The following is a 14,133-nucleotide window of genomic DNA, read 5'->3' as shown; positions in this document are numbered from 1 at the left end:
GAATTTTATGACTCAAAAGTACCAACTAGAAAACCATTCCCCATGACAGAGAGATGCCCTTCAACCTTACTTCAATTATAACAATTAAAGAACTAAAAGAAACACTGAAATAAACAAAAAACAACAAAGCACCAGGCAATGGTAGCATCACCATTGAAATAATAAAATATGGAGGCGAGATAATATACCCTTACATCCTGAATATTCTCAATCTATATCTAGAAGAAGGAAAAATCTCAAATGGATGAAACAACACCAACCTAGCATTACTGCACAAAAAAGGAGACAAGGAAGAAATAAAAAATTACTGTAAACTCCTCACAAAAAACATAGCAAACAGGATAACACATGTACTAGAAGATAATCAATACAACAGACAGAATTCAGATCTGGTTTCAGCACAATGGAAATGTTAGACCTAACAAATGAACTAATAACAGCCCTAGAGAAACAAAGTGTTGAACCCCGGTACATTGAACTTCTAAAACATATCTCTAACAATTCCACTGCAAAAACGCTATGGAACAAGAAAATCTAAATTCAACATAAGAAGAGGAGTTAGTTAAGGGGACATGTCACCAAAACTGTTCAATGCAGTACTAGAAGAAATTTTTAGAAACTTAAACTGGAACAATAAAGGTATAAAGATAAATGGGAAATATGCAGATGATATCTTGTTAATAGCCAAAACAGCTAAAGAACTTCAAGGTATGATAGACAAATTTAATACAGAAAGTCTGAAAAGAGGGCTAAAAATAAATACTGGGAAAACTAAAGTAACGTTCAACAAGTCAGCAATAAAATCATACATCACCCTGGGAAATAATCAATTAGATACTGTAGATAAATTTGTCTATCTAGGACAGCTCTTTGATTTATATAGTCATTGAATCAGAAATCAATAGACAAATAGTTGGCATGGCATGGACAGCTTTTGGAAAACTAAGTTCCATTCTTAAGAGTGTTACTCCAATGTGCCTAAAAAGGAAAGTAATTAATCAATGCTTATTACCAATCATGACTTATGGTAGTGAGACCTGGATCCTAACAAAAAGACTGGAAAACAAATTGAAGATTGCTCAAAGAAAATTTGAAAGAACATCTTAGGAATCTCTTTAAAAGATAAAATAAGAAATTCTTGGATAAGAGAGCAAACCAAGATAAATGACAATCTGACTCATAATTAAGACCAGAAAATGGAAGTGAGCAAGTCACATAATGAGAAGAGATGATGGATGCTGGACCGGAGATTACAAACTGGAAGAAGAAACAGAGAAAAAGCCAAGGACTAGATGGGATGATGACCTTAGAAACCTTTGACAAGAAGTGGAAGAAGCCTGCCAAAGATAGAAAGAAGTGGTCAAAAAAGGAGAAGGCCTTTATTCAGCAGTGACTGACCAAGGTTGAGAAAGAAGGATCATTTGCTTTCTTTTTCTATTTCTTAACAAACTATCCTTCTTAAAACATTCTACTCCTCTACTCATCATCAGATGAATTAATGACTTCAATTTATTGAAAGCCTACTTTAAGTGGATGCTATATTCAACAGCATTCTGCTCACTATCCCTCTCAGAAAACTGGAATAATCAAAACCTTATGACATGCTTATATTATTACTCTAAGGCACAACAACTATAGCAATAACTTTTAAACATCAAACAATATATGAAACTCAATGGCTTCACAAAGCAGACTACATGTCTTTTTTGATTGCTATAGTATTCCCACAGATGTGAGACCCTTCGACACTTCTGCACATGTCAACAGGAGGAGAATCCATTCCAATAATAGGGTAATCAGTCTGTATTGTGGAATGAGTTGTTTATTATTACACGTCGAAAAATTAACTTCTCTTTTATGATCATTGTAGTTTATCTATAAAGCACGTGATTTTGCATGTTGACAACCAATTCGTACGTCCTTCATTTCTTTCTCCCCTTCAGCATGAATAGACTATTCTTGGCAAGACGTCAACAGAGATCTACAAACTGTGGGCGAACTATACAATCATAGCTTAAATAACAAAGAAACAGTAGGTAGAGTCCCTATCCCATACATTTATGGCATCTTAGAAACCATTTCTAGAATTCTTAAGAAGTATAATCTAGTAACTAATCGATTTTTTTTTTTAATTAAAAAATTTTAATTAATCTAGAAACCATTTCTAGAATTCTTAAGAAGTATAATCTAGTAACTACATTTATCCCAGTCAACAAACTACCATCATGTTTCCCATCTTCTAAAGATAAATGTTCCCCCTCTTGCTCTTCCGGGCATCTACCAAGTTCCTTGTGACTGTCACATTTTTTACTTCAGACAAACTGGACTTCAGTGGAAAAAAGAATACAAGAACATCAGTCTTATAACGTCAATAGGAAATTAGAGAAATCTGGCTTTGCACAACATGGAGTAGATACATACTACAATATCCTATGGTCTTACTCCATCACTGTCGCTATAAATTCAAATGTTTATTTAAAGAAAGTCTTATTTCATCATCCTAACTTGAATCAGACTACCTCTCAGTATCAAAGCTACAGCCTCTGTAGTTCAGTCCGTACAGACTAAGCCCTTTGGTTGAAAAGACCCAAGTTTGATTCCTGTCCATGATGTGAGGAACCTTTATCTGGTCTCTTGAAAGGTGAGTTAGCTGGTCTCATATGGAGGTAGAGGTTTTTTTCACCGTAAACTCAGGTTTTTCGACCCTCAGAACAGGCAAACTGGACACATGGATCTACAGTCATAAAATACATACTTAATCCCTCACTAGGAGGGCTCAACCAGTCCTAAGGGTTGGGGAGAACCCCATACAAATAAATAAAATAAAAACTATCAAAGCTATGGGAGAGTCTTATTCTAATTACACATAATTCAATTTTAATTAATAATACAGCTAATTAATACTAATAATACAATATTTCCTCAGTTATGCTTTTGCATGGTTTTATGTATATCACTTGGCTCTCACTGTTTCAAATCAACCCATTATTTGCGGTCTACTTTGCATTCACTACTGTTTGCCACTGATGATGGCCTGTAACTTTCAGGTCTAAATATACAGCTTTTGAATAAATATTATTCACTTCTTTCCTTGTGTTATCATGTTAACTGAAGAAACCTTATAGCACAAGTATCCCCTAAAAGAACAAAATGTGACTGATATGTGGAAAAGAGGAGATGTGACAGAAGCATATAAATTACTAAAAGGATGTGAGACATACAAAAATATTTTGGGAAAATTTGGAGAAAAGAGCAAAACTAATCATATTGGCAAATATCTCTTGGATTTCTGCTCAGGACATGGACTGGTTATTACTAACACCATGTTCCAACATAAAAATGTACACAAATTCACATGGAGAGAAGAGGCAAGGAATAAAAAGTCTCATTGACTATGTTATTGTTGATAGTGATGTTTTCTCCCTGGTGCAGGACACCAGAGTGTACATAGGATTTGAAATTGGAAGTGATCACTATTTAGTCTTGAGCAGGATAAAATTGAATTTCATAATGAAAAGAATAACATATAAGAAAGTTTTAAAGCGAATAAAAGTTGAGCAGCTCTCAGATGTGAACTGTAGACTAAAATACACAAAGATTATTGAAGAAAAAATGAAAGAGTTTGAGAACAGGAATCAAACCTTGGAGATTCAGTGGCAAACTCTGAAGAAAACACTCATTGATTCTGCCAGAGAGGCATGTGGTGAGGTTGTGTGCAAGGATAAAAAAATCAGAACTCCCTGGTGGACACAGGAAGTTAAAGAGGCAGTGAAGGAAAAGAAGAAAGCATATCAAAAGTTCCTGGCAAATAAGTCAGCTTTTACTCTTATAGAATACAGAGACAAATGTAAGAAAGCTAAACACTGTGTAAAACTAGCTAAACAAAAGTCATGGGAGGACTTTGGCAAGAATATAGAAAAGAAATATCAAGAAGGTGGCAAAATATTTTGGAGGTTGTTGAAGAAGCTTAGGAATGGAGGAAAGAGTGCTGTAAAAGGAGTTAGAGATGATAAAGGTGACATGAAAACAGGAGAAAAAGATATCCTTGAAGTATGGAGTAATTACTTTGAAAAACTGCTAAATGAAACAAGCAGTGATGACAGCACAGTGATAAAAAACACTGACCAGGCATGCCGTCAGGAATACATATCCATACTTGAAGTAGAAAAAGCCATCAAAGGCTTGAAATGTGGAAAGGCAGCAGGAGTAGATGATATTCGACCAGAAATGGTGGTATGGTGATATAAAAGTATGGTGGTATAAGAGTCATACAGTGGCTGCACTGCATAGTTCAGAAAGCCTGGACAGAGGGAAGAATTCCCAATGATTGGAATAGAGCTCTCATAGTACCCATATATAAAAAGGGAAATAAAACTGAATGTGAGAATTACAGGAGTTATTTCCCTACTGAGTGCTCCTGGCAAGATCTATGCAAGTATACTTGAGAAACAGTTAAGAAGAATTGTGGAAGAAAAGCTTAGTGAAGAACAAGCTGGATTCAGGCCAAATAGAGGCTGTCAGGATCAGATCTTCACTTTACGACAAATAGTCGGGAAAGCATGGGAATATAACAAAGATCTGTTTTGTTGATTTGGAAAAGGCATATGACACGGTGCCAAGAGAGAAGCTATTCAATATGCTGCAGTTATATGGTGTCAATGGGGCATTATATCAAGCAATACTTAGTCTTTATTTGAGTTGTAAGTCAGCAGTTAGAATTGAAGGAAGTACAGGAAGATGGTTTAATGTTAAATCTGGTGTGAGACAAGGATGTACATTATCCCCTCTGTTATTTATTATCTATATGAATCACATTATGAAGGAAAGTGGTATTAAACATGATATCAAAATTGGAGATGTTAATGTCAGCTCTTTGCTTTATGCGGATGATGTTATACCTCTAAATAAATCCACTACAAGTCTGCAAGATTCTCTGACTAAATTGAATAGCTGTTGTAATAGATATGGTATGAAGGTCAGCAATATACAGACAAAGACAATGAAAATAGGCAGAATCATTGAAAATGTCAACTGTGTTGTGAATGGAGAACCTGTAGAACAAGTAAAACATTTCAGCTACTTAAGTAGGCACGATTTTTAATGAAGATGGTAAATTCAATATAGAAATAGACAACAGAATCAGCAGAGCTGGTATGGTGGGAAGTCAATTGAATAAACTCATATGAAATAAGAGAGAAATTAGTAGGAACACTAAATTAGCTGTATATAAGACAGTGTTCAAACCAGTTTTAACTTATGGATCTGAGAGCTGAGTTAGAAATAAAACACTTCACCAAAGACTAGAGACTGCAGATATGAAAGCCCTGAGAAAGATCATAGGCATGAACAGATGGCATCAATGGCAATATCATATTAAAAACAAGGATGTTAGGAAAGAACTTAACATCGTCAGCATCCAGGAATGCATTAGCAGAGCTAATCTCAGGTGGTATGGTCACTTAGAAATAAGTGACCATACCACCTGAGATTAGCTAATAAACAGAATTGGTGAAGAAAGATTAGCAAAACAAGTGTTCTCTGCCAGGTTGGCAGGAAAACGACCCAGAGGAAGACCAAGATATAGGTGGATTGATACGGTACAAAGTGCCTTAGATTATAGAAATATAAGATCTGATAATGTTGGAGTCTTGACAGGTAACAGACTGATTTGGAGGAAATTTGTAGATATGAATTTAGTAATGATGTAATTTTTTTCATGTAGTACTATCATATCCTGTACACCCCTTGAGGGTACATGGCAGGAAGTTGATGATGATGATGATGAAAAAGGATGTAAAAGCTACATTTTTTGCTTGGAGAAAGGTGAATGAGTGGAATGGGATGCCAGAAGTACTTGCTTCTGGCATCCCATTAGTCAGTGAATGAGATTAAGGTATTACAAGCTGGGCATCCCGTGATCGATCTTTACTCTGTGGAGATTTCCGTATAAATAACAACATGCATATAAAAGTAGTGTATGCAGAGGACAAGGTGCATTGGATATGAATCCATCAATATTTAAAAAAAGAGAATATGCCTCTAGAGAATTACAGGAGGTATTTCATTATTGAGTGTTTCTGATAAGATATATGCGAGTATGCTTGAGAAACGGCTGAGAAGGACTGTAGAAGGAAAGCTTGGTGAAGAACAAGCTGGATTCAGGACAAATAGAGGCTGTCAGGATCATTTTCACTTTACAACAGATAGTTGAGAAATTGTGGGAATATAACAAAGATCTGTACTTCAGCTTTGTAGATCTGGAAAAGGCATATGACAAGGTGCCAAGAGAAAAGCTATTCAAAACGCTACAGTTATATGGTATCAATGGGGCATTATATCAAGTAATACTTAGTCTTTATTTGAGTCGTGAGTCAGCAGTTAGAATTGAAGGTGGTTCAATGTTAAATCTGGTGTCAGACAAGGATGTACATTATCCTCTGTTATTCATCATCAATATGGATCACATTATGAAGGAAAGTGGTATTAAACCTGATATCAAAATTGGAGATGTTAGTCTCAGCTCTTTGCTTTATGCAGATGATGTTATACTTAAAAATAATTCCACTACGAGTCTGCAAGATTCCCTGACTAAATTGAATAAAGCTGTTGTAATAGATATAGTATGAAGGTCAACATTAAAAAGACAAAGACAATGAAAATAGGCAGAAACATTGAAAATATCAACTGCATTGTGAATGGAGAACTTATAGAACAAGTAAAACATTTCAGCTACTTAGGAACAATTTTTAGTGAAGATGGCAAATTAAATATGGAAATAGACAACTGAATAGCAAAGCTAGTATGGTAGGAAGTGAACTAAATAAATTTATACGTAATAAGAGAGAAATTAGCCAAAACACTAAATTAGCTGTATATACAAGACAGTATTCAAACCAATTTTAACTTATGGATCTGAGAGCTGGGTTAGAAGCAAAACACTTGACCAAAGACTAGAGACCGCAGATATGAGAGTACAGTCATACCCTGACTTACGCAAATCCAGAGTTATGCGGTTTCTTATATGTACGTATTCCCATCTCGCTTCACACCTTACCACTAGTCATATCTTTCCGATGCCACCCGCATTTGCCAGTGTTGCACATGCTGTGAACAAGCACTGACGTCTTTCACGCAGTCTCCATTCATACGCAATTTTTATAGTCTACAAACCTTGCGATTGTTTAATGTTATGCTCTTGATAAAAATTTTATCACATAAAAAATAATAATGTCGTCCAAAGGAAGCAAGTCCGATTCTTCTACAGCTAGCAAGAAAAGAAAAACATTGACTTTGGAAACAAAACTCAACATTATTAAGGATTTTGAAGGCAAAATGAAAATTTGTGAGCTAGCAAAGAAGTTCGATCTACAAGAATCCACAGTAAGAACAATCATAAAAGAAAGGTTTACAGATTTTGGAGGACATAGATTCTAACGAGGAACGAATTGCAGCCACAAGGTAATCAATAAAAAAATCATTAGTTTGCTATGAAGAAATTTTGCGTGACACGAAAAAGACATTATGCTGTCAGACAAATCTATTAGATTTTATGAAACCATCGACATTGAAATAACTTTCTTTTTTTTTTATGTACGAAAAACTACAATTATGATTATATTTCTTAAAAAATATAGGTGTTTTTGTAAACCTTTGGTCCAAATTAACTAATATTTTGTATGTTTGTATATATAAATTACATGCAAAATCGACTTACTCGCTTTTTATTGGTCCCACCAACCACGTAATTTCGGGTTATGACTGTACTGAGAAAGAATAGGGGCATGGACAGATGGCATCAATGGCAATATCATATTAAAAACGAGGATATTAGGAAAGAACTTGACATTGTCAGCATACAGGAATGTGTTAGCAGAGCTAATCTCAGGTGGTATGGTCACCTAAACAGAATGGGAGAGGAAAGATTAGCAAAACAAGTGTTCTTTGCCAGGTTGGCAGGAAAAAGACCCAGAGGAAGACCAAGATATAGGTGGATTGATACAGTAAAAAGTGCTTTAGAAGACAGAAATATAAGATCTGATAATATTGGAGTCTTAACAGGTAACAGACTGATTTGGAGGAAAATTGTGGATGGGAAATTAGCAATGATGTAAATTTTTGATGTAATACTATCATATCCTGTACACCCTTTGAGGGTATATACCAGGAATTTGATGATGATGAATATGCCTCTATTGTGAAAATACATCAAAATATGAGTACAATTATTTACCACTCAAAATTATCAATTCTATTAATCTAATTTATTTTGATCTGAGTTAAGTAATTAATTTGAGATAATTTTATAAAATTATGTTAATATTAATTAAAGCATTAAAATCAAAATTTAAGAAGGCTTGCAATTCTGACACTAATGTGAAGAGATTGGAAGAGGTTTTGGCAAAATCAACTTTGGAATAGTGATAAAGCAGTGCTTTATCACTATTCCAAATTTTAGAATATAATTCTTTATATTAATTTTTTGTCTAGTTGACAGCATGCCTGAAGATACTACAGTAGTACACAAATACATTTCAGTGGATTATTAATTTTCAATACAGGCAGTCCCCGGGTTATGGATGATCTGACTTAACAGCGCTCTATACTTACGAACCGGCTCCCTAGGTTCCCCATAAGGATAATTAATAATTTGGGAACTAGTTTCTTGCATGTTCATTGGCACAGCATCTTTAGGCTAGCCTCATTGTTTATACAAGTGCTGATGCACAGCATCACTTTCTTCTTTAAACTTTTTTTTATTCAATTTTGTGAGTGTGATTACCCTTATGACCATAAGTCCACTGCAAGTCGGGGGTGAGCCTGCAGCAAAGAGATAGGCGATTACAATAGAAATAAAAGTAGAAATAATTAAGTGCTCGGAAAGGCCAGAGGCCATCATTCATTAGGAAACCTTTTGGCTTCAGTTGCTCGACTATCAGAACAATTATAAAGGATGCCATCAAAAACATTGCTGATTCTTGGAAGGAAGTGAAGTAATTAGCAATGAAAGGGGTGTGGAACAAACTGTGACCTCAATTCTGTGATGATTTTCATGGCTTCACAGAAGAAGAAGACATTGCCGATGCCAGAAAAGCTGTGGTGGAGAGTGACAATGCACTGCACTTGGACATCAATGAAAATGATGTCATTGACTTACTAGAGTCCCATTCACAAAAATTAACCAATGAAGACCTTATGGAGATAGAGAAGCAGCAGAAACACAAGAACATGAATCAGAAGATCCAGAGCCAAGAAAGTTTACGACAAAAGAATTAGCTGAAGCCTTTCGTCTCATTGAAGCAGGATTTGCTAAGCTTGAGGAGCAAGATGCTAACATTGGGCGGTTTACAAAGGTTTTAGCATGCAGTTAATGAGATAAGCTGCTACAAGGCCATTTAATGATGAAAAAAACTGTGCAAATAACCCTAGATATCTTTTTCAAGAAACCGACTTCAGTGGTAAGCTCCCCTCCCCTCCTCCAGCAATAGAATCAAATCCTGATTCTCCAGCACCTGGTCCATTCTCTTTAGCACCAGAATCTGATCCTGATTCAAATTCTAATTCTCCAGTACCCACTCCATCCTCATCTTCTAATTAATGTTAGCCTAGCTTCTGTTTATGTTCTCTTTGTTTGAATTAAAAGAAAGAGCACAATAGTTTCTGTAACTTATTATTACAGTATTACACTATTATTATTGCCACATGAGCCATTATAGTATTGTTATTATTATTATTCCTGTATATGCGCTGTTCATCAGAGATTCTTATAGATAAATCAGATCTAAAGACATTCTCTGGACCGTATCTCATACGTAAACCCCGGGACTGCCTGTATTTACATCTTATCCTTATGTTTGCTGATTGCTCATATCACTATTGGCAAACCAGCAGCCCACATGACATATTTAGATCTCACCCACTCCTCAACAATAATGCAATCTCATCCAGCTCAAAGAAAAATCAATTCCTTTTGTATAATTATTTTCTTGGAGTGTTTTAATAACTGATTTATATATTACAGTAATTTCTCAATTATCTAGTCTTCTTCTTCTACGCGTTATTCCCGCTTCCTATGCAGGGTCCGCGTGTAACTTTTAGATGCGACTTCTTGTTAGTACTACTCCCAACTGACCCATCGCCTGGTCTGCCGCTGGGGGGGGGGGGATATATTTTTGACTGTAGAGGCGTATGTTCACGGGGCCGGTTTGCCTGTTTGTGGGATGAAAAAAACGCCAGATAAACTGGCAGAAAAAACCCTACTGACCGCACCCAAGACCGGCTAACTTGGCTATGCCTGAGGAAGATCCTCAAATTCCTCACGTCTACAACGGGAATCGAACCTAGGACACTCCTTCCCCAGGCATATGGTTGCGAAGTGCAAAGCCACTAGGCTAACCATGCGGTAATTTCTCAATTATCTAGTCTCACTAAAAAATCAATTTGCAGGTCAATTAACTGAATATAATGTAACATGGTACTATGCAGGAATCAGGTGACCATGCATCAGGTCAACTGCAAGAAAATTGTGCAATTAGCTTTTCTAAAAAAAAAAATAAATAAATAAATAAATAAACTATATTCATTGTATTCAGATCACTTAAAAACTCTTCATTTTCCCATTTGATCATAGCTTCCATTTTGAAATTTTGTAATCCAGTTTTAGGCCATCTGAATGAAAGCAAAAGAAAACTAGCTCACTGAATATATATAACTTGGTCATTATTGGTTTAACAGTATTGATATAATGTAAAAACGACTATCTCAGTTAATATAATAATTCTGTTACTAATTAAATATTTCCCTATTATAGAACCTGACTAGTCAAAATGAAAAAACATTATTTAAAAACAAAGTTAAATTTTCATTTAAAAAATTCCGGTGTATGCATTCAAATTACAGATATCCATGATATACTCACCAATTTTGTTCATTAAATCAATACACAATGATATGTGTGGAAACTGCAAAATCTTTTTCCATTTCTTGCTCTTTCCTTTATTACTGTCTCCACCACCTAAATAAAGCCAGTAAGTAAATTTCTGCATTACATTATAGTACTAGCAATTCAGAGATTTTTTTATATCATTATTAAGTAAAATTTATAGAAAGAAGAACATGATTTTCAAATTTTACCAAAATTTTCCAAGTTTATTTTCAAACTTCAGCAACCTGAAGATATAATATCTTCATGTTGCTAATACAGAAGATTCTGATTAATTGGTCCAATGGTTAATCAGCGCAGCTCTATTATTAGGACAAGTCTGGAAGAACAAAACAAAATGAAAATATAACTATAATTTGCTTTTTCTTTTTTTTTCTTTTTTTTTTAATATTTGGGACACAATGCCATGTAATTGGCCAGCCAGTAACCTTTACCAAATTTAATGTTAGCAAAATTAAAATTTGAAGCAAAATCTTGCTTCAAAAATTTAGTGCTGATGAATCAGGCCTATTTATCAATACAGGTGGTTCCCTGTGTTATAAAACACTACACTATTTACATCAATGATAGCAATGAATTGTGTAACAGTGCTATGCTGTTCAAATATGTCTGGAATGAAAGCTGCTAGTTATTGGAATATGAGACAGGCATTGATGTTTTAAAGGGATTAGAATGAGAGTTTACCAGTTCAAACCATGCAAACAAAAATGTGTGGATAACATCTGAAGGTAACATCTGTTTAAGTTTTAATCATGCATATGCCAGATACGGCTGATAGCAAAAATTTTTCCGATGTGGTTCACAGAAATGCATCCGTTGATAATAGTTTCTGATGTGGTTCACATCTAATGAGAGGTATTTTTGCTATCAGCCTTATCTGGAATATGCATGACTGAATGCTTAAAACAACAGTGAGCAAAACCATTTTGAATAGCATGTTGCTTATTCCTTGCTAACTATCAGCCATAAACTACATTGCCTGTAAAAGGTTAACTTTGTGTTGTTAACTCATCTTAGACCATTCATGGTGCTAATGTACTATGGGTTAAGGAAACGTTTCTTAAGTGGGATTCACATTAACAAAACAAATAAGAATTTATAATCCAGCAATATAATAGGAGAGAAAAGACAGTAACTAGAATTCAAAACTTGACATTAAAATTTCTCAAATGAGAATCTATTTCAAGTAGAGGGATGTAGACAAATTTCAAAATTAGAAATTAGACAATGAGAATTTTGTTTCTATAGTATGACAAAAGGTTATAGTAAGGAAGAAGTACAAAACCTTTTCAAGAGAACAGCTGACATACAGATAAAGTTTGGTTCATGTTGGAAACCTAAACAGCAAAGTAGGAAGTGAACAGCAAATAAATGTTTTGTGAAAATATGGAAGAAAGTGAAAAGATAGAAATTATCTACTGGATTTCAGTTCAGGACACAGATTGCCCATTATTAAAACCACCACCCAACATAAAGATGTACATAAATTTAGAGAGAACAAGGGAAGTACAAAAACTCTTATTGTTGATAGTGATATCTTGATATGCTGTTCAGGATACAAGATATACAGGAAGTGATCACCAGGATGAAACAATGTGATGTAAGCAGGATGAAAATGAGACACACATCAAAAGAAAAATAGATATATGAAAGTTTTAAAGGAATCAAAGTCAAGCAGCTTTCAAGGTGAACACTTACATATATAAATATTACTAAAGAAAAAGCAAGTTTGAAAAGCAATAAACCAAATCTCAGCAACTCAATGGCAAAATCTGAAGAACTGATTCAATTAAAAAAGCATGTGGAAAGGATAGAAAAAGGAAAGGATGGACCCAATAAGTTAAAAAAATGCAGTCCTGGAAAAGATGAAGTGACAGTGAAAGTTTCTTTCAAGTAAGTCAGCAGTATAAAGAATAAAGGAGAAAAAAATGTAAATCATAGCTAAACAAAGTCATATCAATATTTTGGAAATAATATTGCTAACATCAGACCTCCATGGAGTCAAAGACTCGTCACATAAGGCACATACACACAAACATGCACACAAAGCACATTAAACCATGCCTTAAACTCATTCAATGTGTCTACATTCACCACACTCTCAGGTAATGTATTCCACTCACCAACTCGCCACTCTCTGTGCAAAGAACATGGTTCTCAATCCTTTGTCCATACCCTCCTTATACAGTTTCCATGGACGGCTTCTTGTTCTACCCACTACCCCTTCCATTCTTAAAAAGTTACTTCTATGTTAACCTGGCAACAAATCCTGACCAACTTCTTAATCACATCAACTCTTCTCTTCCTATTCGTTATGCTTTGAAAATGGAATTCTCTTGATACCCCCATATTTCAAAGTTACCACCTCTGTGAATTTCCTCTGGACCCTTTTCAATATATCCACATCACTATGAAGACCAGGTGACCAAATCTATGCACAATAATCCAAATAAGGGCCTGATCAAGACCTTATACAATGGAACTATAACTTCTTTATTTCTGCACATTAAGTTTCTCCACATCATTGCCATAATCTAATGTGACAACATCACAACTTGAGTAAAGCTGTCCCTGAACTTTAGGTCCTTATCCATCACCACTCCCAGATCTCTTGTCTCCTTACAAGTTTCCCTGCCAAATGTTGAAAAGGCAATTCCACTGGAACAAAGATTGTGGGCTCTCTCAGTTAGAGTTTTAATAATGCCATATTGTTGAGAAGAGTGGTGACAGTGAGGGAGTTTGTGAATGTATCTGCCTGTGTGAATAGGTTTTCTATATACAGTGAAGGAAAATATATAGATATAGAAAACCTACTCACACAGGCAGATACATTCAAAAAACTCCCTCACCATAACTACTCCTCTCAACAATATGGCATTATTAAAACTCTAACTGGATTGGCCAAGTGGCCTGTTCCAGTCTCATGCTATAGCTTTCTTCCAATTCTTCTTTTCCCATTTATTTAATATCCTTATAGTGTTTTTGGCAGTCTGCTATTATCCATTTATGCTGGTGTCCAAAAGCTAAGGACAAACTACATTTTTACCTGTATATGAAAAAATTTGTGACTTCGGCCAAATGTGGACATAAATTTATTGCCAACATACTAATAAATTTATATTACACAAAAAAAAAATGGATTATAAATTTTGTACAAATTAAATTACAGTATGTTTTTGGCAAAAAGTTACAAA

The 14,133-nt window shown here is 34.9% G+C and overlaps 1 protein-coding gene across 2 annotated transcripts in view; it reads right to left on the bottom strand.

Moving 5' to 3' along the window:
- LOC150106798 (G protein-coupled receptor kinase 2-like) overlaps window positions 1-14,133 on the bottom strand; it is a 308,070-nt gene that overhangs the window by 285,658 nt on the left and 8,279 nt on the right. For both annotated transcript variants that reach the window (XR_016548329.1, XM_090392711.1), the window contains exon 2: window positions 10,916-11,011. Coding sequence is in view for 1 of the 2 variants with exons in the window: in XM_090392711.1 (XP_090248837.1) it covers window positions 10,916-11,011 (96 nt within the window). In the remaining variant the exon portion in view is untranslated. The remainder of the gene's footprint in view (window positions 1-10,915; window positions 11,012-14,133) is intronic.

This window comes from Typopeltis vanoorti, chromosome 5 (assembly GCF_054136105.1).
Source record: "Typopeltis vanoorti isolate ZY-2024b chromosome 5, IOZ_Tvanoo_1.0, whole genome shotgun sequence".
NCBI lineage: Eukaryota > Metazoa > Arthropoda > Arachnida > Uropygi > Thelyphonidae > Typopeltis > Typopeltis vanoorti.
The sequence above is the reverse complement of the archived record's forward strand: the minus strand, read 5'-3'. Positions and strand labels throughout refer to the sequence as shown.